Here is a 23506-nt window from a genome sequence, read left to right as displayed (position 1 = left end):
CACCATCTGAGTGTGGTTCGGGAAGAACGTTTGCTCGTTCAGTGGGAATTTCTCTGGACCCAAGTCATGGTAGAGTTTGATCATATGAGCAAACTGCAAACACACACACAAAAAAAATCACCTAAACAGTAAAAAAAAAAAAAACTAAAATTCAAAATTTTGATTAATTAAAAGTAGGAAGTAAATTATAAAAGCACTAGAAATTAGATTGACGCAGGGAGAGATAATTACATTCAGAGTTCCCTGTTCAGATCAATGAAACTATCTGAAGTACAAGCGTCTGAGATGGGGTTTTAGCATCTATATAATCACCACTACTAGTGATTAACAAACACTACATTCCTACCACTCAACTGATCAAAGCGAAAAAACAATTAACAGAGATCAATCTATTTAGCTATTCACTGTTTTTTTTCTTGCATTAAAAAATATTCAAATCATTGAACTAATTTTAATATTACATAAAGATACCCAGAGTAAACTTTAAAAATGCAGTTTTTAAATGATGATTTCATTCATAAAGGAAAACAAGCTGCTATGTGAAAAAGTAATGAGAAACAAAGTAATTGGCATGCATCAGTCTAAAAAGGGTTACAAAGCCATTTATGAGGCTTAAGGACTACAGTGAACCACAAATGGAGAAAACTTGGAACAATGGTGAACCTTCCCAGGAATGGCCGGTCTACCAAAATGACTCCCACAGCACAGCGACGCCTCATCCAGGAGGTCATAAAATAACCCAGAAAAACATCTAAAGTACTGGAGACCTCGCTTGTCTCAGTTATGGTAATTGTTCTTGATTCAACCATAAGAAAGAGACTGGAGCAAAAATGGCATCCATGATAGAGTCCCAAGGAGAAAGCCACTGACCAAAAAGTGTTACATTTGCCAAAAATTATCTTTATTATCCACAAGACCTTTGGGCAAAAACTCTGTGGAAAGTTGATCTTGGGGTGCGTCCTGTTACATCTGGAGTAAACCTACAGTATCACAGCTTTTCGCTTTGAACAATCGTACCAAGAGTAAACAAAAGTAAACATGGTGGTGGTAGTGTGATAGTCTGGGGGGTTACAGCTTCAGAACTTGGACGCCATGCCATAACTGATGGCAAGTGCTATAATAAGTGATAAGTCTGTGCTTGACCAGAAAATCCTGAAGGAGAATGTCCGGCCATCAGTTTATCACTTCAAGCTCAAGCGCACTTTGGTTAAGCAGCAGGACAATTATCCAAAATGAGCGAGCAAGTCCACCTCTGAATGGCTTGAAAAAACAAAACAAAACAAAAACAACCTGTTGACGCAAGAAAAACCCTTCAACGTGGCTGAATTAAAACAATTCCGCGTAGAAGAGCGGGCCAAAATTCCTCCACAGCGATGTGAAAGACTTACTGCCAGTTATCGTAAATGCTTGATTGCAGTTGTTGTCGCCAAGGGTGGCACAACCAGTGATTAACTTTAGCAGCAATTACTTTTTCACACATGGCCAGGCAGGTCTGGACAGCTTTTTTTCCCTTTATAAATAGAATAATCATTTAAAAACTGCATTTTGTATTTACTCTGGTTATCTTTGTGCAATATTAAAATTAGTTTGATGACCTGAATCATTTAAGTGGGACAAATGGGGCAAATACTTTTTCACAACACTGTACAGTATATCAGTAGGAGGATTTCCATGAACAATATTACTTTGATCCAACTGAACAGGGATTCCAACTCGCATGGAACGATTTCACATGGGTGCTGTGATCTGATAAGATGTGTGTTTACAAGGACAAAGCATTTAATCAGAATATAACGTTTTCCCGCTGCTGGAAAATAAGATAAGAAGAAGAGGTAGAAGTTGTTTTGCTTTCCAACTCTGTGAATAGGCTTACCATTTTTTTCTGATAAACCCCACATGATGATTAGTTAAAAGAATTGATTCTCATCTACTGTATGATCGGTTGGATATACTCATGTGGGAGAAACGTGCAGAAAGGATATATTTATTCCAACAAGAGAGAAACAGATCACATGTTTATATGGCTAATATTAACTTTTGGAACAGATCACAAGATCAGATCGGACTTATGCGACTTTAGTATCCACATGAGGCATTTTTCTGCCGATTCAGCGATTATTCTTATTATTACTGAAATTTTCGGGGTCCATGTAAATATCTATTTATTAATATCTGCTTTTTCAGCTCATTAATACACTGAATTTTGCATTGTACTATTTAATAAAGAGTCACTTACAACCCAGGGTTTGCTACAGAAGTTGTAGATGGAGTGCAGGGAGTTGATGCTTGCCACACTGCCGTACTGCAGACCAATCACAAGGCTTCGGAAGTCTTCTCCCGGGGTCATGCTGTAGGCATGCTGGCGAATTAGGATGAAATCTGGCTTGAAGGACCTGGAAAGATATACACACATTTTGTCATTACTGTAAGTACTATTTTTATTATTATTAATATTATTATTGCAGTACATGTATAAGAACCACTGGGGCTTTTTGTTCTACCCAATATGCCAGTTTGGGCCGAAGACTGGGCTGGTGGTGTGAAAAAGAAAACATGAAAAGTCTATAAAAGCCACCAACCAAGTGGCTTACAGCTCATGAAAATGTAAAATGTAGTATCTCAATATATACAGTACTGTGCAAAAGTCTTAGGCACCATATCATACAGTATGCTGTGCCAATTTTGTTATATATGTTTATCTTGTCTGTATAATTATATACAAAATCATTCAGTATTTACATATATAAATAAAAAATTAATAAATAAATAAAATTACAGGAAAATATGCAATGATGTAAAGAAAAATATATATTACATGACAGAACAGTTTTCAGATAGAGACAAAAAACCTAATGTATGCTCCTGGGATTTGTATACAAATAGAAAGGAGCAAATGTGACAAAGTTACCAGAAGAACAGCTGTTAGGTTTTACTGAGCTTGCTGGAAAATATGACTTCTTCTGCTAACCTTGTCACACTCGCTGCTTTCTATTTACATACGTACAAAAACCTTATATATATATATCAGTACTGTACAAAATCATGCGCATAATAATGTACAAAATGATTTAGTATTTTAGTATTATATATACAATGGGTACAGAAAGTATTCAGACGCCCTTAAATTTTTCACTTTTTGTTATATTGCAGCCATTTGCTAAAATCATTTTTCATTTTTTCCCCTATTAATGTACACACAGCACCCATATTGACAGAAAAACACAGAATTGTTGACATTTTTGCAGATTTATTAAAAAAGAAAAACTGAAATATCACATGGGCCTAAGTATTCAGACCCCTCGCTGTGACACTCATATATTTAACTCAAGTGCTGTTCTTTTCTCCTAGTCATCCTTGAGATGGTTTTACACCTTTATTTGAGTCCAGCCGTGTTTAATTATACTAATTGGACTTGATTAGGAAAGACACACACCTGTCCATATAAGACCTTACAGCTCACCGTGCATGTCAGAGCAAATAAGAATCATGAGGTCAAAGGAACAAAAAAAATAATAAATTCTGCTGCACTTAAGGTTCCTAAGGTCACACCCATCATGCTGTGGGGGTGTTTTTCAGCTGCAGGGACAGAACGACTGGTTGCAATCGAGGAAAAGATGAATGCGGCCAAGTACAGGGATATCCTGAACGGAAACTTTCTCCAGAGTGCTCAGGAACTCAACCTGGGCAGAAGGTTTACCTTCCAAACAAGACAATGACCTTAAGCACACAGCTAAAATAACGAAGGAGTGGCTTAACAACATCTCTGTGACTGTTCTTGAATGGCCCAGCCAGAGCCCTGACTTAAACCTAATTAAGCATCTCTGGAGAGACCTAAAAATGCCTGTCCATCAACGTTTACCATCTAACCTGACAGAACTGGAGAGGATCTGCAAAGGAGGAATGGCAGAGGATCCCCAAATCCAGGTGTGAAAAACTTGTTGCATCTTTCCCAAAAAGACTCACACTATATTAGATCAAAAAGGTGCTTTTACTAAATAATGAGCAAAGGGTCTGAATACTTAGGACCATGTGATATTTTCCTTTTTAATAAATCTGCAAAAAATTTCAACAATTCTGTGTTTTTATCAATATGGGGTTGCTGTGTGTACTAATTTTTTTAATGAGGAAAAAAAATAAACTTAAATTATTTTAGCAAATGGCTGCAATATAACAAAGAGTGAAAAATTTAAGTGGGTCTAAATACTTTCCGTATTTTTGCTGTTAATAAATCGATGTTTATACATTATAAATAATGTGTATTTCTCAGTGTAGTTCAGTATGCACAACCACAAAGTGTGGTAGGAAAAGGTGCCCGAGGGACAGGGAGGAGTGTAGCCTTCAGAAGAATGTCAAGCAAATCCAAGCTGATAAACTGTTAAACCTTCACAAGGAGTGGAGTGAGGCTGGAGTCAGTGCATCAAGAGCCACCATGCGCAGATTTCTTAATTACTATTGCTCAGTGGTCTAAAAGTCTTCTTTTTAGATGAAAGTAATTTTAGTTTTTTTTTAAGGTCTTTAAGTGAAGAGGCACTGAATCCAATGGGCTTTAAGTCCATTGTGAAGGTTCCACATTCGGTAATGATTTGGGGTGCCATGTCATCTGCTGGTTCTGGTCCACTTTGTTTTATCAAGTCCAGAACCCACACAGCCGTCTACCAGGAGATGTTTGATGCATGATGGCTGCATTGCTTCATGCACTTCCCTTCTTACGTGTACCCTGACACGCCCATCGCTCTGGAATAGGGTTAACCTGGATTCATCAGAGCTCATGACCTTTTTACATTGCTCCAAAGTCCAATCCTTACGCTCCCTAGCAAATTGAAGCCATGTGTCAGATTAGTCTCACTAACGAGTGGTTTTCTTATGGACACACAGCTTGTTAAGTCCCAATCCTGTGCATTATTGCCATGATTTCTACTGTGCATTTTTTATGATGCAACATCACCAAGCATTTATGTGGTCTAAAATCATGTTTTGTTTTGTTTTTTCAACCACAGTTCTTTAATAAAGTTGACAGTTCAGCACTATTCTAATAATGCGTTGGACAGTTCTTGATGCAGGTTAATTGTTTACCTTCTTCTGAAATGGTGGATTTTTACTTTTTGACCAAGCAGTGTATAACCAAACAATAATAAAATACTACAAGCATCATTGTTTCTGTATTGTAAGTCTATGTTCTACTGGCATTCAACAAGAATTTGTACTCGATCCACAAAGCTGGCAGAAAAATAGATTATCTGAGTCTGTGGAGTAAAAATAAAGTTAAGGGGAAAATAAAGGGGGGAACGTGTGCGAGTTTGATGTTGTAATGGCTAGAGCCAGTGGTAAACACACAGCCTATTTTGGGAAGGCTTCAGTAGGGATGAACTCAGTGCTACATATCCAGCTCACCAACTGGGTGAAAGAATCCCAAAGGTATGCAGAGCTTTATTACCGAGTGTAAATTGCCAGGATCTACATTATCCCCAATGCGCACACACTTACTGTACAAAAAAACACATATTTGCCTGCCTTACCATCCCTATTGTGACTTTCCATTGACAGAGCTGTTAACGCAGCTCATTAATGCTATGTTATACTAATCTACTAATCTAAATCTAACCCTAACCTTAACCTCAGTTACTAAAATAAATGCCATTGTCTTTAAAATGCAGGTTTCCTCATGGGAACCAGCCAAATAGTTCCCTCTCAAGGGCAAAACCCACCAAGAAATAAAAACATGCCCACACGTACACCCACACATCTGGAGACCTCTGTACTGAAACAGTGTTACATTGTCTTCTTTAAATTCTTCACACAGTTTTCAGTGCCAGACGTACTGTACAATGCAGCTATTTTTACCTAAACCCTTGACACATGTGGCAGAAAATGAAAAAAATAAGCTGCACGTGGAGAAGAAATCAAATGCAAACCACCGACATTCCAGGATATTCTGGCAGCGGGCTAGGTGTGTATGTATGTGCTACGAATATGGGGTCATAAAATGCTGGCAGGACAAGTATACATCCTTGAGTGAATTCAACTAGCTTGGAGATAATTATATTGTAAAAATTAAAAGAGTCTCTCTGGTTGAATTACTTTTAAAATAAAAAGTACACAGTATGCATTTTTTAGCCCCTTTAGTTAGTATGAAGTCGGGATTCGGCTTAAGTTATAAAAATGCTGTATTTAAGACATGGGTTTGCCCAATCCGTTGCCTTGTCTATACATTAAAGTATTGGACAAGGTGCCAATCCATCGTAAGGCACACACACACACTCATTCACACACTAGGGGCAATTTGGAAACACGTCTTTGGACTGTTGGAGGAAATCCACCAAGAAAGCAGGGATTGAATCAAACCCGGACTCTGGAGGTGCAAGGCAAGAGTGCTAACCACTAAGCCACCAAACTTTTTATTCCTATTAGTTGCAGTTTCAAAGATTTGGATCAACGTCCCCAAATATCAAGTTGAAGTTCCTGCTGAGGACTGTAATATGATAACTAGCGTCAGTTCCGGGTGAAACCGTGACGTGGGGCACATAGATGCATTATTTTTCCTGGGCAAAACACTGGAAATGGCTTCTTTCCAGGCCATCGGGTTCCTGAGTTATGACCATTTCCCGGTTTGGCCCGGTTGCTTATCAACGGCTCTTGCTGCGTTGCTGACTCACAAACTAAAAATGTAATCTGATCTCCTTCATTGCCTTCAATTGGAAAATTAGTTTGTTCTTAGTCAGAAATCTTGGGAACTGTTAGCCCTGGTACATTATTTTTTTGATGCTTCCAGAGAGGAGGCTTTAATTTTACAGGTTGTCAAGTTTTGTGTATATTTCGCTCATGATGGCCAAAGGATCTGGATTTTTCCAAAGTGGTAAAGTAGGCACTGAGAGTCCAAAACAAATCCACATACCTCCCAAAGAGTTTGAGTCCTCTCCATTTTGGTTCCTTGGAGGAGCCGGGAGACCCGGCTCTCCGGTTTGATCTATGGTTTGTCAGCGCGTGTGCGAAATTAATCAAGATTCAGTGAGAAATGGAGCAGAAGTAATTTTTTGCTGCTTCACTGTAGAATCCCACTTATTTTAAATGGAGAGGATTTGGAGCAAGATTTGGAAGGGGTTTAGAAGGAGTTATTCACCTTTGAACAGTGTGATTTTTTTCCAAAACAGTCGAGATTTTTAGATGTTTGACGTGATGCGTCTCATTTTAAATTTCAATCATGGGGTAAAAAATGGTGCATTTTGTTCTGAAGTTGACTTTGCTCTGAGGTGCTCGGAAGACCAGGCTGAACGTTTTGATAGAAGGTTTATGCGGGTCCTGAATCAGGAAAAACCATTGGAATTTTGGAAAAAACATTCCTTAGAAAAGTAATAAGGTCTAATTTCCTCCAGCAATATGACCTGAATTTTTGTACAAAGGTTTTTGCGCAAAATAAAAAATCACTTTTACAAAATAAGGGTTTACAATGTAATAAATCATCGTGTGGCGCAAAAGGACCTTTACAAAACAAAAGTGTCAAAGGTCTGCAAAAATAAAGACTTCTGGTTCTGTAATCACCATGTATGAAGTGGATAAACACAGGGGCTGCTGCCATGCAAGACGAGAATTTTAATGTTAAATGTCAAGCCATTCAGATCCAACCCAAACCTCAAAGCAATACTCACTTAGCTTTTAGTGTAAACAATAAAGACTCTTCGCCAAATCTAAAACTCTGTGGCATCCACAGTCACGATAAGCGCTAGCAGGTGATGCTCTGTGTTTCTCATTATGCAAAGATTTACTGTCTTTAAAATTGTCACAAGGCAGGACTAGACAGAAGATGCATTCAGCCAAGCTTCCCTTTCACTCGAGCTGATTATGTCTAAATGCTGTAATGATAGAAACGTTGCCAGAGGCTGCGGTTGATTCTGTGAGCACTGAAAATACAGAGGGCTGAAATGTGCTATATAAAACAGGGTTAACGCAGTGGTTTAGCTGCGGCATTCCCAGGGCACTGGCACATGAGCCTGAAAGCTGAGCTATGAGCTGACTGACTGGTGTGGAAAACAGAGCTGATGGCATGCCAAAGACTCAATATGATCTTATTTCATTCTCCTTTTCCATAGCAGGCTTTGGTTTCCAGTTTAAACCTGGTAAACAAAACTCATTCAACCCCTATAACTAACAAAAATTGTTAGGTAGACCAGAATAACACTGCAGAGATAATGCTTTTGGTAATATTTTACTTAATTTAAAGTCTAATCTAATGATATTAATGTAAAATAGACTAATAATAATAAAAAACCCATAGGGCCAATCTGCTATGTGTCGGTTTTTATATTTTGTTAAGACAGAGAGAGAGAGAGAGAGAGAGATCTGTTTAGCTATTAAGGAGTTAGAAACCAAACCTCAAACTTTTGTCATTAAACATGGCAAAGAATATTTATACTTTAACAGATTATGTTTTACTAGTACTGCAACTGAGTTAGCAGACTTTTCCTGTTGCCTGTTGCCGTACTCGGGAGATCATCGCAGCACTAATACTACATTTATGATGAAGTTGCAAATTGTTTTAAATTTCTTCTCTACCCACAAAAAACACCACCTTACCATCCAATTCCAACTCGTTAAGCTCATTTAACAATGATCATTGTCGCAAAGCAGCTTTACAGAATCAAATAAATAATAATTAGGGAAATGAGTATGAAATGTGTGAGAAAAATAATTTTTTTTTGTATAAATCCAAATGATCAGATTGTCCCTGAACACCGTAAAGTTCCCTATCTTAACTTTTAAATGACTTTTACAGGACTGGTTTCAGATCAGTTAATATACAGACTCTGTCAGTGTAAATCTATAATACTGACCTTACTTATAATTAGTTTGAAAAGCTAATCGTTAAGATCAGAGTTATCACGCAAACAGGCTAGTATGTGTTCCATTGACTTTGTATAAATTAAATTGAATCTAATCTAATCCAACACTACTACTCGCTATTGTCATCTGGTTAGCTTGCTGCTAAAGCTACTCGATATTGTCCGTTGGTTAGCTTGTTGCTAAAGCTACTCGCTATTGTTTGCTGATTAGTTTGTTCCTAAAGCTACTTGCTGTTGTCTGCTGGTTAGCTTGCTGCTGAAGCTACTTGCTGTTGTCTGCTGGTTGGTTGATTAGCTTGTTGCTGAAGCTACTCGCTATTGTTTTCTGGTTAGCTTGTTGCTAAAGCTACTCTCTGTTGTCTCCTGGATATCTTGTTGCTAAAACTACCTGCTAAAGTCTGCTGGTTAGCTTGCTGTTAAAAGTATGCGTTATTGTCTTCTGGTTAGCTTGCTGCTAAAAGTACTTCCTATTGTTTGCTCATTATCTTGCTGCTAAAGCTACTCACTGTTGTCAGCTGGTTAGCTAATTGCTAAAGCTAAATAAAAAAAAAATCACTGCAGTAAAACAGAACAGGTTTGACCTTTTGCCAGTTTTGGACTTTGCCACTGTCTCACATATTAAATCAGTATGTCTATCGTCTATATAATAAGAGCACTTCCTGCAGCTGGATCCATCTCTGGTTCCTGACTCTGTGATTTATGCTTGTAAAATCGCTATTATTTAACTAACCACAGTAACACTTCCTTTGTGTATCAGAGAATTTTGTTGTTCTGCTTTTAGTGATTATGGTCACAGCATCTGCCAGAAAGATGAATCATGACATCATAAAACAGACAAATGATTTCTCCATAAGCCATACTTTCTTTCTTTTTTTTTTTTTTTGGGAAAAACTGATGGTAATAGCATATTGATAGAGTTTACTCCACATTAATACCTCAAACCATTCACAATCAAGAATCAAGGATGTTGAATCAATGTGATATGATACGTCATATATAAGAGGGACGGGGCTTCCAGCGGGTGTCAGTTAATGTATTGTTACTGTCAGACGTTTCAGCTGATTTAATTAGGGAAAATCAAAAAGACTGATCTTTTAAGATATTATAATATAAGTTTTAATTAAAATGCCACTTTAAAGTCATTTAAATATTTATCATTTGGTATTTTCTATCTCACCTCTCATTTTAAATATATCTGCCAAAAAAGATGAGCAATCAGACATGGTACAGTATGTGTAGAACATGCAGTGAAAGACTACTGGCCCTCCATAAGATGCACTAGATTGGGTTATTACAGTCCCTTGCAAAAGTATTTATACCCCTTAAACTATTCCACATTTTATCATGTTACAACCACGAACATACTGTACATTTATTTTATGAGGATTTTATGTGATAGACCAACATAAAGCTAGTCACACTTTTTAGTTTTTTATTCCTAAAAATAATTCAAATTCAAATTCAAATTTTATTTGTCACATACACAGTCATACACAGTACGAAATGTAGTGAAATGCTTATATATATTTTTTATATGCTTTATTATGCTATATTTATTTTTTATATTTTTTATATTTTAAATGCTTATATATTCTTATATATATTTTTAAATAAAAAAAATATATATTTATAGTTTTCCTTCCACTGCGCAATCACGTGCCACATTGTGTTGGTCTATCACATAAAATCCCAATAAAACACATTCACGTTTGTGGTTCTAATGTGTCAAAATATGGAAAAGTTCAAAGGGTATGAATACTTTTGCAAGGCACTGTAGGTTGACCAAATATGAGCTGAACTCCAAAGAACAAATTGCATCTTGAGGCAGTAATGGCTGTCCCATAGCATGAGGACAACAGTTAACTTAGCTAACCTCCAGATGCCGGCATGGCTCAAACCAGGTTTTTACCTGACAACTTTGGTGCCACCTCGTGTAACCTGCATATCGACCACACAGCCAGTGCTGACGGTGGACGCCACGTTGATCTCAGAAAATTCAGCCTGGAAATAAAAGAATGGAAAATTGGTTTTAGTCAACACGTCAAAAGTTGGTGGTGATTACACTTAAACATGTACTCTGCTCAATAAAAACATGCTATAACAGGCTGTCTCATATTGAGTAGGTCCCCTTTTGCCACCAAAACATCCCTGAACCATAAAGGCATGGACTACGCTAGAAACCTGAACGTGTGCTGTGGTATCTGGCACCAGACTGGTTTGTCCAACACGTCCCACAGATGCTCTAATGGACTGAGATCTGGAGAATTTGGATGGAAGTCAACACCTTAAACTTAGAATTACGTTCCTCAAACCATTCTTTGCAGTGTGGTAAGGTGCATAAACCTGCTGAAAGAGGCCATTGTCATCGGAAAACACTGTTTCTATGAAGGGGTCTACCTGTAGATATCAAAGTAACATCCATATGAAGATCAGAACTCAAGACTTCCCAGAAGAACATTGTTTAAAACACTACACCACCTTCACAACCAGCCATCTAAAATATGTTAAAGGAAACAGGATTTACCAGACCAGACCACCTTCTTCCATTGCTTTATGGTCTAGTTCCCATGCTTATGTGTCCAGGGTAGCCACTTTTGTATCCTATATGAGTTCTCCAAAAATGTATACACACTTAGGAAAAGAAAAACCTACATAAATATTTAAATACTAAATTTATTGAGACATTATGAGATTAATACAAGTTTCCTTTGGCCTCTACAATTACAAGAGGTGCTTAAAGTGGTGGCCATTAGCTTCCAGACCTTTATTAGTACAGCGAACAGCTGCTTGGGTAACCTTGGTCAAAGTGTCCATTGAGAGTGCCGCACATGCATTTTCAATTTCTTGAAACCTGACTAGAATGAGGAGGTGCAGTTGAGTTCTCCACACGTTCTCTTGATTTAATACCTGCAGACTTTTATCTACGGGGGACCTTAAAGGATGTCGTATATCGCAGAAAAAAACTACACTGACGGCCATTAGAGAAGAAATTTAAAATGCATGTTAATGTTTGAGATATTAAAAAACTGCATAATGTGTTTTATCTAACCAGTATGTCATGCATTTCTTTATTCTAACATTGCATGTTTAAAATACAAGTAAATCTAAGTGTTTTAAAATTGTAATTAATCGTGAAATCGTGAAACATTTGCAAACATACACATGAATACAGTACATACTGTAGAAACAAAAGGAGAGTTTGTATAACTCTAATGAGCTTTAAAGTCAGTACTAATCTACATCACATACTGAGCTTTCTTCGGCAAGTCCGCAGGAATTTCTCCAGGTTCTTGAAGGACATTTCAAAGCTCTGGCAGCTTTTTGGTCTGTTCTCTCTCAAGATGATCCCACACTGATCCTATAATGTCGAGATCTGGGCTTTGGGAAGGCCAATCCATGACTGATAGAGTTCCATCTTTTTTTTTTCTTCTTTTATCGAGGTATGCTTTGATTGCATTGGCAGTGCATTGGGAAGACTATATTAAAAAACTCAAGCAAGTCTGGCTCTTTGGAAGCACAATATTAGGAAATGAGATTTGCATTGTACTGTGTACAGTCCATATATAAATTGTGCTTTATATGGGGCATAAACATATTTATGTCCGATTTTACAAGATGCAAAATCAGACGTAGGAAAGAAGAAACAGTGGTGTGCAAAATCACAAACGTCCCTCTTTCCAGAATTCACTGCAGAGTGTCTTACTGTGAGGAAGCAGGGCAAATTGAGTTAGTCTCCTCTACTGCCTTTCAGCCTCGAAAAAGGCTTGTAATAAGCTGTAGCCAAGCAACTCCAATGACTTAATTAAACGCATTGAATAACACACAGAGGAATACATGCTCCCAGTACACAGGCAAGCGGACTACAAGAAAGAAGACTAGGGTAAATGACTAACAATACAGATTTGGTGCATAGTTTTACTCAATCTGTATATAACTGTACAGTATATTGATTAGTACAGAAAAACTGATAAACAAATAAATGAATGAATAAATGAATGAAGGCTTAACCAAAATAGGAATTTTAGACTTTTCCTCAGAGCGTTACTGTATATGTAAATGTCGATGAATTGTAAGTTATTATTCCAATTATTGCTTGTATAAAAATAATACTATATACAGTTCATTATGTACGTATTATCCACAACTTATAAATGAAAACAAAGCTGCTAAAGGTATATGAGCAAGTAACAAAAATCAAGAAGTGCTATTTCTGTAATCATTTATAATTTCACCTCAAATCAGGTATTAAGTTGCATTTTGGGTGATTTGAGTTAAGCGTATTTTCAGATTACTATTTCAGTCAGCTCTGTTTTGATACCATTATCTGAGATATAGCCAGGTCCAAGTTTATTTATATGGACATCCGAAAAATCATAAAAAAAAAAAAAATCTAATTTTTTATAATATTTAAATGAGGATTCTATGACACGGTAAGAAAGAAAGAACCCTCACGCCTTTTTTTTTTATCACAACTAGATTAACAAGCTTGGATCGTGTTTATTTAAGTGCTTTTGTTTAAATGTTTAACATTTTAAAAAAAAGGTTTTTAAAAATGTTTAAAGATTTAAACATTTTTAATTCTGTTCAGGATTAGGAAGATAAGGTATTTATCAACCATATTTTGACATAGCTTAAAACTAACCTGTGTGACGTAATACCTTACTTAAGGATGATGTCATGCACAAATGACACTTTTTAACAATTCCTGCAATATTTTGATATTTAAACGATATCTGTCATGTGTGTTGTTGTCTGAAAGGTGCATGTTGTAAACCTTGTTGAATGTACCATGACCAAACTCTAAGATAAATTCCAAACTTGTGTATTGTAAATGTACAGTATATTGCTAATCCATAGCTATATACTAACTTACACTCTAATGTAATTTAAATAAGAAAAAAGCTATGGGTACTTTGACGGATCTAATTCAAACTATGATAAAGTTGCTTTGCGCAGCACAGTGGCTTATGGGTTATACAGTAGCACTGTCGCCTTGCACCTCCGGGTTCGTATTCCACCGCAGGACTATACTAGAGTTTGCATGTTCTCCCTATGCTTGGTGGGTTTCTTCCGGGTACTTCGGTTTCCTCCCAGTATTGTTGTCATTGTATCGCATTGTGTTTTAAATGCCATATTGTATACAAAATAGTATGGAGAGGAAAAACAACATAGTTGTCCCATCCCTACTGTGCACATCTCTCAACCATGCATAATGTATGGGTGAAACACCCACACTCAAACATAAAATCATTCAGGGGGGTGTATGTTTTTTTGCAAACATATTAAACCCAAAAGCAGGCCCTTCTTTAAAAAAAAAAAAAACAAGATCATGGCGCCTCTAAACCAGCAGCGATCGTCTGGCATGCTAAAAAGGGAACCATCAGTCAGCCGTGTTGGCTGACCAGCACAGAGCAAGTCACATCAGTTAGCCCTTTTGGTCGAGGGATGAGCAGCGCAACAGCATGGGGCAAACGGCGTAGCGCGCATTCAGGCTGCCATAGTTACTGTCAGGGAAACACATTCAGCCCTCTCTTGGATCCGTTCCGCTACTGGGAAAGAAAAACAGAAAGGAATCCATGTAGACAATACCCTTGCACTGTTTTTCCTTCCACTTTAACCAGAACTGCTATCTGTATTGATGTCATCTAGTGGCTGAACTCTGAACTTGCATGACAGATTTGAAGGTCTGCAGTCACAAGGGCAGTAACAAACAATAATCAGGTCATGGCACGGACTCAAAAAAGGCACTGAAATATCTCATTATGTAATGCCTAATGCCTTTTGGGTCAACTCATAACTCATAGCTGGTGCATGAAATAATCAGAGAGGGAGAGAGCGAGAGAGAGCATTAGGCTGAATTCATGAGTCAGATAATAAAAAAATATAATAAAAAATAATTTAAGACTACTAGAGTAAACGATTTTAATTGTTTAAAGATTTTATAGACGAGGTGCGTTCAAGTCAAACTGAAACTTTTGATTGTGCAGAATAAGAGAATGGTTATAAGAATGTTTGCGTCAGTGGAAAGGCAAGCAAACAGTTGACTTTTTTTGGGGGGGGCATTTTGTGCAAAGTTCATTGAAAACATACCAACATGGCGCCCAATGAAGTTAGCAAGCATGGTAGCAAGAAGAAAAAGGAGCCACTTTCAAGCAGTTGGTGCCAAGAGGAATCGAAATTTAAGGTTTAAGTGATGCTTAATGTCGTTTTTAAAGTTTATTTCATATTGTACTTTATTCTCATGTATTTTCCAAATGTTTTGATTCTTTTCATATGGAAAAATATGATTATAGTGTTTGACCAAAAAAATGGGCAATATTGGTAATATTTTTGGGTGGCTGGAACAGATAATCGGCATTTAGAGTGAAACCTCGGATTACGGGCATAATTCGTTCCGGAAGCAGGCTCGTATTCCAAAACACTTGTAAACCAAATTTAATTTCCCATAAGAAATAATGAAAACTCAGCCCAAAAAAATAAATACAGGAAAATAATTAACACAAAATATAAAGTAAAAAAAATAAACCAAACTAACCTGCACTTTACCTTTAAAAATAAGGTAAAATAAATCCCGACAGATAAGTGTTTTTTCTATTGTGCGCACAGGCGCTATGTGTGTGTTTAATGTGCGTGCACACACACGCACACACCACACTAATGGAGAGACTGTTTTATCGGAAAAATTTAATTTGTATGCTGTGGTACAGTAACACTGTAACTTTTTTTCTCTACACTAATGCACTTATCCCTGTGTTTCACTATAGCTTGGATACCATCAAGGTAGAACGTTTTCTCAGTACACCAGAACAATGATCGGACACCCTGCTTCACTTCTGAAATGCTAGCCTCCCAGGAACTCCTTTAATGGCCAAACATGTGAAAATGGCATGGAGCGAGGTCCAGACTGTACAGTTGTCACACACTGATGCGTCTCCTGTGCAAATTGTGACAAGTTATCCATCAATTTTAAATAAATCATGGGAACACTTTAAGTCTTTAAGTCTTCTGTACAGTAAATGTCAATCAGTTTTGAGCCTTCATTCACCAGAAATTTCATTATAAATTCAAGGTTGACTTGAACACACCTGGAAGTGCCAGCTAGTGACCAAAGGTCTTTCGAAACAGAAATAAATGTGTACAAACAGCTTATAAAAATGTATTTCTTTACTCTGAAGCAATCAAAAACGATGTCCTGACAATAATTTAGTAGGCCCAAACACGGTTTTTATAACTGTCCGTAGAGTCGAGGGACATCTGTGTATTAACAGTAGGCAAGTTGGGTTTGTGCTTTCTAAAACAGCCAGGAACTATTTTAGACTTTTCATAAAATTCCATTTTATAGCTTTATACAGCATGTTTCTGCTGTGCAGTACGGTATCTGTGAGCAACACATGGTTTCGGCCAAGCGTCTCAGTATGAATCCAGGGTTCAGTGGGCTCCGGCCAACTGGCACAGAGAAGAACTAGACCTCAAGAAGGTCAAACACCTGTCTAACAGATGCTTCCATTGACATCTTACATTGTCCAAGAGGAAGAATTCACCATTTTTTTTTTTAGGTGAAAATGCCATAATTGCTAAAGTTGACCTTAACAATTTACATTTTAGTACTGGAAATATGATACATAACATGTTGGGAGTATGGGTAAGAGCCAAGCAGCTCCATAAAACATCAATATTAACACATTTAAGCAATGAGCCTGATCTGTATGTCTTTGGATTGTGGGAAGAAACCAAAGTACCTTAAGGAAACCCACCAAGCACAGGGAGAACATGCAAACTCCACGCACACAGATCGCCAAGCAGGACTTGAACTCGGACCCTGTAGGTGCAAGGCGACTTTGGAATTAGGATGTTGGAGGCGAATGCTGCACATAATATGGACATCAACAGTCACAAATAATGAGTCAGACCTAAAATATCATTAGAAGGCAAAATCAACAAGCTGAGGCGCTGGTATTTTGGTCACATCATGCGAGCTAATTCCCTGGAAACAACATTAATGCTCAGCATAGTCAGTGGGAGGAGAAGGAGAAGAGGATATCAAAGAGCGTGTACATAATCAAGGCCAATACAAACATACCCATGGAAGAATTGCAAGAAGGCGTTAAAGAGAGGAAAGCGTGAAGGGCGATGATCCGTAAAGTGACCCATAGTCAGTTTCGATTGAGCGGTTAAAACAACAAACGACATACGTTTCTTAAATTGTTAGGAACTTTTTTTATTCATGAAAATGTATCGACTTTCTGCAATAACAGCTTTAACCTCGTTCCTAGCTTAGTTCCTGCCAGCTCTGCACAAGGTTCTTCAGGTTAGTGGCATACTGATTGCAATGTTTTAAACAAGAAGCTTAAAAGACCTGAGTTTGACTTGGCCGAGGTAGGTCATTCACATTTTTTGCTTATAACCGCTCCTACATGGCGTTGGAATTGTGCCTGGAGCAGAAGTTTTTTCTTTTAAGCTTTAGCTCTCAGCAGACTGAAGCAGGTTCCCATGTAATATTTTACATTTTCTCTGAAAAACTTCCTGGAGAATGATTAATTTCACTCTAATGAGAATGTGAGTTTTCTGATAAGACGAACGGCATGTGCATAAATTCAATTTCAGGATGAGGTCGAATATTTTTGTTAGTCAAGGTATATCAATAATAGGTTTCTTTAACGATCCACATCTTATTTGCTGTCTTAAAGATGAATTCTTGGACATTCTTTGTCAGCAAGTGGAACAGCACACGGAATCGAAAAGTGACCCTCAGTCTGATTGTCTCGAACCCAGAATATACAGGAGATTCATGTAACTGCTCAGGGACAATTCAGTCATGTGATTACACCAAGGGAAGACGTTTCGCATCCCTCATCACTGAGACGGTGAATGTGAATGTCAATTCTACTGGATTATTTTCTCCAACAGGCCTCTTTTTCCCTTGAAATCGCCTTTTCAGAGTTTCAGAGTTTCAGAGTAATGTAGACAGATTCAGGAGTGTTCAGGTCAAACCGGGACTTCTGATTGCACAAAATAAGAGAGTAAAAACTCCCCTTATGTCTCTATATAATCCCCTGCTACACTAATGCACTTATCCCCGCCTTTCACTAGCACTAGGATACCATCACACTGAATTCATTATGATTCAGTATGCCGGAGCCATGATCAGACTGATGGTTCAAGTTCACGGCCAATTTTCTGTAATGTGTAAATGGCGTACGTGAAAGATTATGTGTACAGTTCTCACAGACAGATGAGTCTCTCGTGCAAGTTGGTCGCAAATTATCCGTCGATTTTCAGGGATCGGGCGTTTCACTCGCTGAACATTCACAGGGACGACTGCAGTGGGCTGTGAGCCACCTCGGCTGGGATCGGACGTTCAAAATTCAAATGTTTTACTGCGGATAAGAGTCTAAACACGGTATTAGACTGTATCAGAAAGGGTTAGGTACTAGTTCATCACAGGTCCTAGTTCATCACAAGTCCCAGTTTCACTCGAACGGCCCTCGTATTTAATCAAAGTACAAATTACGCTAAATGGCTTGAACGAACGAGGTAGATTTTTTGTGTTTACCATGTTTGGTATTCAGAGGAAACACGGCATGAAGCTAGTATCGCATTACGGACACAAAACACTTCAGGTCAGGTTAGAATGTGCTAAAGAGACACTTGGGGATTGGTTCAATCATACAGGCCAAGCCAGGCATGCAGTCCCGAGCCATCTACATGCCAGACTGGATTGGAGTGTTGTGCTTGGCTGGAAGCACTGGCAACCTGAACTCAAGACGAGAGAGAGAGAGAGAGAGAGAGAGAGAAAAAGGGTTTCAGGACTGCAATGACAACTTGAGACTTTGACGGCAAAGTACACGCTGCAGGGTCCCTGCCCACCAAAACATACAAGTGACACGAAGTTATCAGCAATACAGAATAAACAACTTCATGATTAAAGTCCTTGTTATAAACAATTCGACCAACTTTGAGTCCAAGGAGGCACTAGGTTGGGAGGCACCGTCAGCACTGTTCTGATTGTCCTGTGTGAAAGAATGTGGCTTATATATACAGAATGCATTCCAGAAAGGTCTTATCCATTAGTACAGGAGCTCTGATGTGAAATCGTTACTGATAAATCAGAAGCTTTAATCATGTGAAGTTGTTTATTCATTATACTGTTTATTAAGTGCAAGATTATGTATTGTGGGTCTAATAGGAGATCACTGGAAATTTCAAGAAAAAAAAAAAAAAAAAAGGAAAAAACGAACAAAAGAAAGAAAATATCTGATCCCAATCCATCCCACAGACAGAAAACCCTCTTGGTGCCCTGGGTGGTCTTAAGCATGAAGCACTCTCCGAGCAGCTGGATGCCTCCTTATAAGGCAGCAGGACAGAGCGGCGGTAATACAAAAGCAAGCACGTAGCCACACGGTAATGGCAAGGGAGAGACACAGAGAGAGAGAAAAAATGTTTTTATCATGGTTTGCTTTTATAGTGGGTGGGCTGCTACAGTAGGGTTCTTTACAGGTAAGGACTATAGTGGTGTCCAAAAGTGAAATTCAATGTTTTAATGACTTTCTCAAATGTTTCAAATAACAACAATCAAGATAATAAGAATCATTTGTTATTGTACATCGGAATCGCTCTATAATGATCAACATTTGGCATGAAGTCCTTTATTTGGTAAAACCTGCTGGATCCGGCTGGGTGTAGAGTCAAAAAGACGTCTCTGTGCAGTAGTCTGGTGTCGCCCACTCAATCCATGCCTGTTTGATTTGCTTCCTGAAGATCATGTACAGAAAAGGGTTTCTTGACTCCTTCTGACGTCTTCACTATAATCTAACTGGTCGCTATTGGGTTTAGGTCTGGAGATGACCCAAGCCATACAGTAGCTTCAGAAGGTAAATAACATTGTCACATAGACAGCTTTTCAATCCTCAGCCAGGTAGATTGGAACTAATTAGTGAAATCACTTGTATTTTGCATTATGGCATATGCATATGTCTTAATACTTCTGGCCAACCAATAGCAACCAGCTGGACAATTGTGAAAGAGGCGGTAGCAGTCAGAAAACGATTCTGTACATGATCTTCAGGAAGCAATCAAGCAGGCACGGATTGAGCGAGCGACACCAGAGCACTGCAGACGTCTTTTTGACTCTATGCCCAGCCGGATCCAGCATGGTATCGTTCCAAGATGATATCATCTGAAAAACCTTTTGTGCCTGGATGAATGAGTTCGTCAGGTTCAATGTGAGAAGAGTCATTGCTAGACAAGTACTCAAGTAAATTAGAAAAATAATTCATTTTTTTTTTTTTTTTTTACTGTTAGCAAGTCCCTGTGGGAAGTTAAGAAATCCGCCTTCTGTGTTAGAATTGGTTTGACAAATGATGGGTTAGGATCATATAGCATGAAGGCTTGACTTAAATCATAGCTCTGTTTAGCACAATATAAGATTTCATTGAATCACATTTAGCTCTAATTACAGCACACAGTGTGGTGTCCAGTTCATGTGTGAAACCAATTCCTCGTATTCCCAGAACCACTCTATAAAAATTTGAGTAATGGAATATACCTGTTCCATCAGGGAGGGAAAAACGCCACTGATTTGATAACCCATTCAGTAGATTCAGGTCGTCAGCTGACTTCATTTTATTGCCACATAAAAACTCATGTTTTTAAGTGCAGTTTAAAAGACCCGGAAGTATAGGAATCCCTTTACAAGGTTTTTTTGCAAGATCTTGCAATTAAAGACTTTTTACATTCTACATAATTTTGTTGTTTTTTTTTCTTTCATTTCCCTTTATGGCTGTACATGTAAACCAGTTTTGGATTGATACTAAAATTGGTGTAAGCTTCTAAAAGCATATGACCTGTACTGTATATAATTACTGCATAAATTAAAGCATTCCGGTTTTTGGTCAAGGCCTAAAAAGCAAAAAATCTGTAGTGTCCGTAACCATGTCAGATTCATGTTGGAATAGCTTAACAATTTTGCATTTCAAAATAATACAGATTTATGTCTTTTCATGTGAAATCTAAACTGATCAAATAAAAAAGGCATGAAATTGTATTTAGCAAATTTATTTCTTTTTATCTGATAAAGTTATGAATGTGTATGCATATTTACAAAAACGAAGCATGGACTGGGAGATAAGACGCATTAAGTATTATGAAAATGGTGTTTTTTGATCCCATCTAAGAAAGCCACTTTTCATCTAGGTGAGACACTTTTGCTCAATACCATGATATCAAGGAAACTGTTGGCCAGGTCTTTGCACTTACACTTCAGCCTGTCAAACACTCATTTAAATTGATTTAATCCACCAAGCCATCATCGAAACGCACAAGAGTGTGTGTGATCTATAAGGAAAGCTGATGTCTCCGGTTAGAAGCCAGTGTATCGTTGCAATGTATACAGTAAGCTTACGGCTACCATACACATAGACCGAACCATCGGTCATGCATTTCTGTATGAACTCAGTAGATAGCCTTATTTGTCTTAATTTATAGATGTGAGTTGGCTCGCATGAGTGCATTTGATATAAATAAGCTACTATACAGGACCTAATGCCAAAAAAACTTTCTCAAGGTTATCGAGGCTCACATTAAAGAATCTGCTTATAGATAAATGGACTCACAAGCTCATCTTGATATGATCGTTTGCAAAAGCATCCCTGGATGAACCATGCACTCACTGGCTTTGGCTTTCTGCTGCATTCCAAACGCTACACTAAGCTCTGTGGTCCTTGTCCAAGTCTATACTTTGGTTACATCATCAAAGTACGAACCTAGAGCGCAGTGAGCCTTGGAGTCCGTTTAAAAATGCATTTGAGACAACGTTGGTGTTTTAATGCAACTAGCGAGTTGTGAAGTACTGGCAAATAGAACAAAAGGGAAAAATAATGGCGGACAATCACTACACCGAGCGCCAAACACAGCGGGAGGGTGTAAAGGAGTGAACTGTGTGAACAGCCAAGGAATGAGAAGTGTCAACAGTTTTCGAAATGGAAAGTCTTAAGTCTTAAGGAAGAATCATGGACCTTAGATGAAGATTTCTTTCTGCTGCAGTCACTTTTTTGCTATTTTATTAATTTGGTGGGGTAAAAATCATGTGGGCGGCGCAGTGGCTGAGTGGTTAGCAATATCAACATGCACCTCTGTGGTGTGAGTTCAATTCCCACTTTGGGGTCTGTGTGCAAGGAATTTGCAAGTTCGTACCGGCGCTTGGTTGGTTTCCAAAGCAGATTAGTCCAAACGCAGATTAGAGTAATTGCCGTTCCCAAATTGCCCAGTGTGTGAATAAGCATGTGAGTGTGTCTGTGTGCCCTGCGATGGATTGGCACCCTGTCCAAGGTGTACCACGCCTCGTGCCCCACGTTTCCTGGGATAGGCTCCAGGCCCCCTGCGACCTTGTACACAGGATAAAGCGGTTTAGACGATGAGTGTGAGTAAAAGTCCAGTTTTTTTCATCTTTGCAACCATCAGAAAAATGAACGTTAAGCTGTGTATGTGTAGCGCAAAACTGTTAAGTTGACATATTATATAGAAAGAAAATAAATAGTAAAAATAATTCTACACTAAAGCTGTCTCCAAAGAACCAGGCATGTGCTACCCGACAGCCTCTAGGTGTCAGTAATGAGCTCAAAGCAAGACCACTGTCATGTCAGCTTTAAAGAAAAACACACTCATTATAAACCATTGTATGTATTTTATTTTTGTAACATTTCTGTCATATTTTGTCACTTTTACTTCTATTATTTAAGCTACAGTGGTGTTTAAAAAAAGAAATAAAATTTACAGCAAAGTGATAATAATAATCAATTTAGCTTCGGTTAGCGCTTGTTAGCATGAGCTGCTTTAAGCCACGTTTAATGTCATATTAGTGATAGAGTGCACCTGGAAAGTATTCACAGCTCATCACTTTTTTTCACATTTTGTGGAAAAAAACCTGTGTCATAAAAAAAATTTGTCACAGCCTTATTCTAAAATGAATTCAATTAATTTTTTTCCCTCTTTGGCCACTCTACCATATAGGCTGATTGGTGGATTGCTGCAGAGATGGTTGTCCTTCTGGAAGGTTCTCCTCTCTCCACATAGGACCTGAATTTACCACAGGTGGACTCCAATTAAGCTGCAGAAACATCTCAAAGATGATCAGGGAAAACAGGATGCGCCTGAACTCAATTTTGCAAACACTATGAATACTTATGTACATGTGCTTTCTCAATTTTTTTTAATTTTTAATAAATTAGCAAAAAAAAAACTCAAGTAAACTTTTTTCATGTTGTCATTATGGTAGTGTTGTGTGCAGAATTCTGAGGGAAAAAATTCATTTAATCCATTTTAGAATAAGGCTGTGAGATAACAAAATGAGGAAAAAGTGATGCGCTGTGAACACTTTCCGGATGCACTGTAAATCTAGGCAGATATGAAGACAGCACACCATTGTCCTCTCAGATTCTGCTTCACTAGTTAGCAAGTCACAAGATGATATGTGTGATAGTGTGTGATATGTGTGATAGTGTGGACAGCATGACAGCATGAAAGGTGAAGCTTTACAACTTTATCTGTTGCGTGTACAGTGAGTGGGGGAGGGGAGAAAGCTGGACCCAGTAAAAAACTAACACTGTTATATCACTCTCTTTAGTTGTTGAATAAAGCAAAGACTAGAATCAAGCAGCATTTTTTTTTCCTCGCAG

General features: G+C 38.0%; 1 protein-coding gene across 1 annotated transcript in view; it reads right to left on the bottom strand.

The window, feature by feature from the left end:
• syn3 (synapsin III) overlaps positions 1–23506 on the bottom strand; it is a 108286-nt gene that overhangs the window by 56836 nt on the left and 27944 nt on the right. The window contains exons 4-6 of the mRNA XM_053508452.1: positions 10744–10835; positions 2237–2393; positions 4–93 (exon numbers count right to left, since the gene is read on the bottom strand). Of these exons, the coding sequence (XP_053364427.1) occupies positions 4–93; positions 2237–2393; positions 10744–10835 (339 nt within the window). The remainder of the gene's footprint in view (positions 1–3; positions 94–2236; positions 2394–10743; positions 10836–23506) is intronic.

Source organism: Clarias gariepinus, chromosome 12, assembly GCF_024256425.1.
Source record: "Clarias gariepinus isolate MV-2021 ecotype Netherlands chromosome 12, CGAR_prim_01v2, whole genome shotgun sequence".
In the NCBI taxonomy this organism is placed as follows: Eukaryota; Metazoa; Chordata; class Actinopteri; order Siluriformes; family Clariidae; genus Clarias; species Clarias gariepinus.
This window is presented reverse-complemented; position numbering and strand designations above follow the sequence as displayed.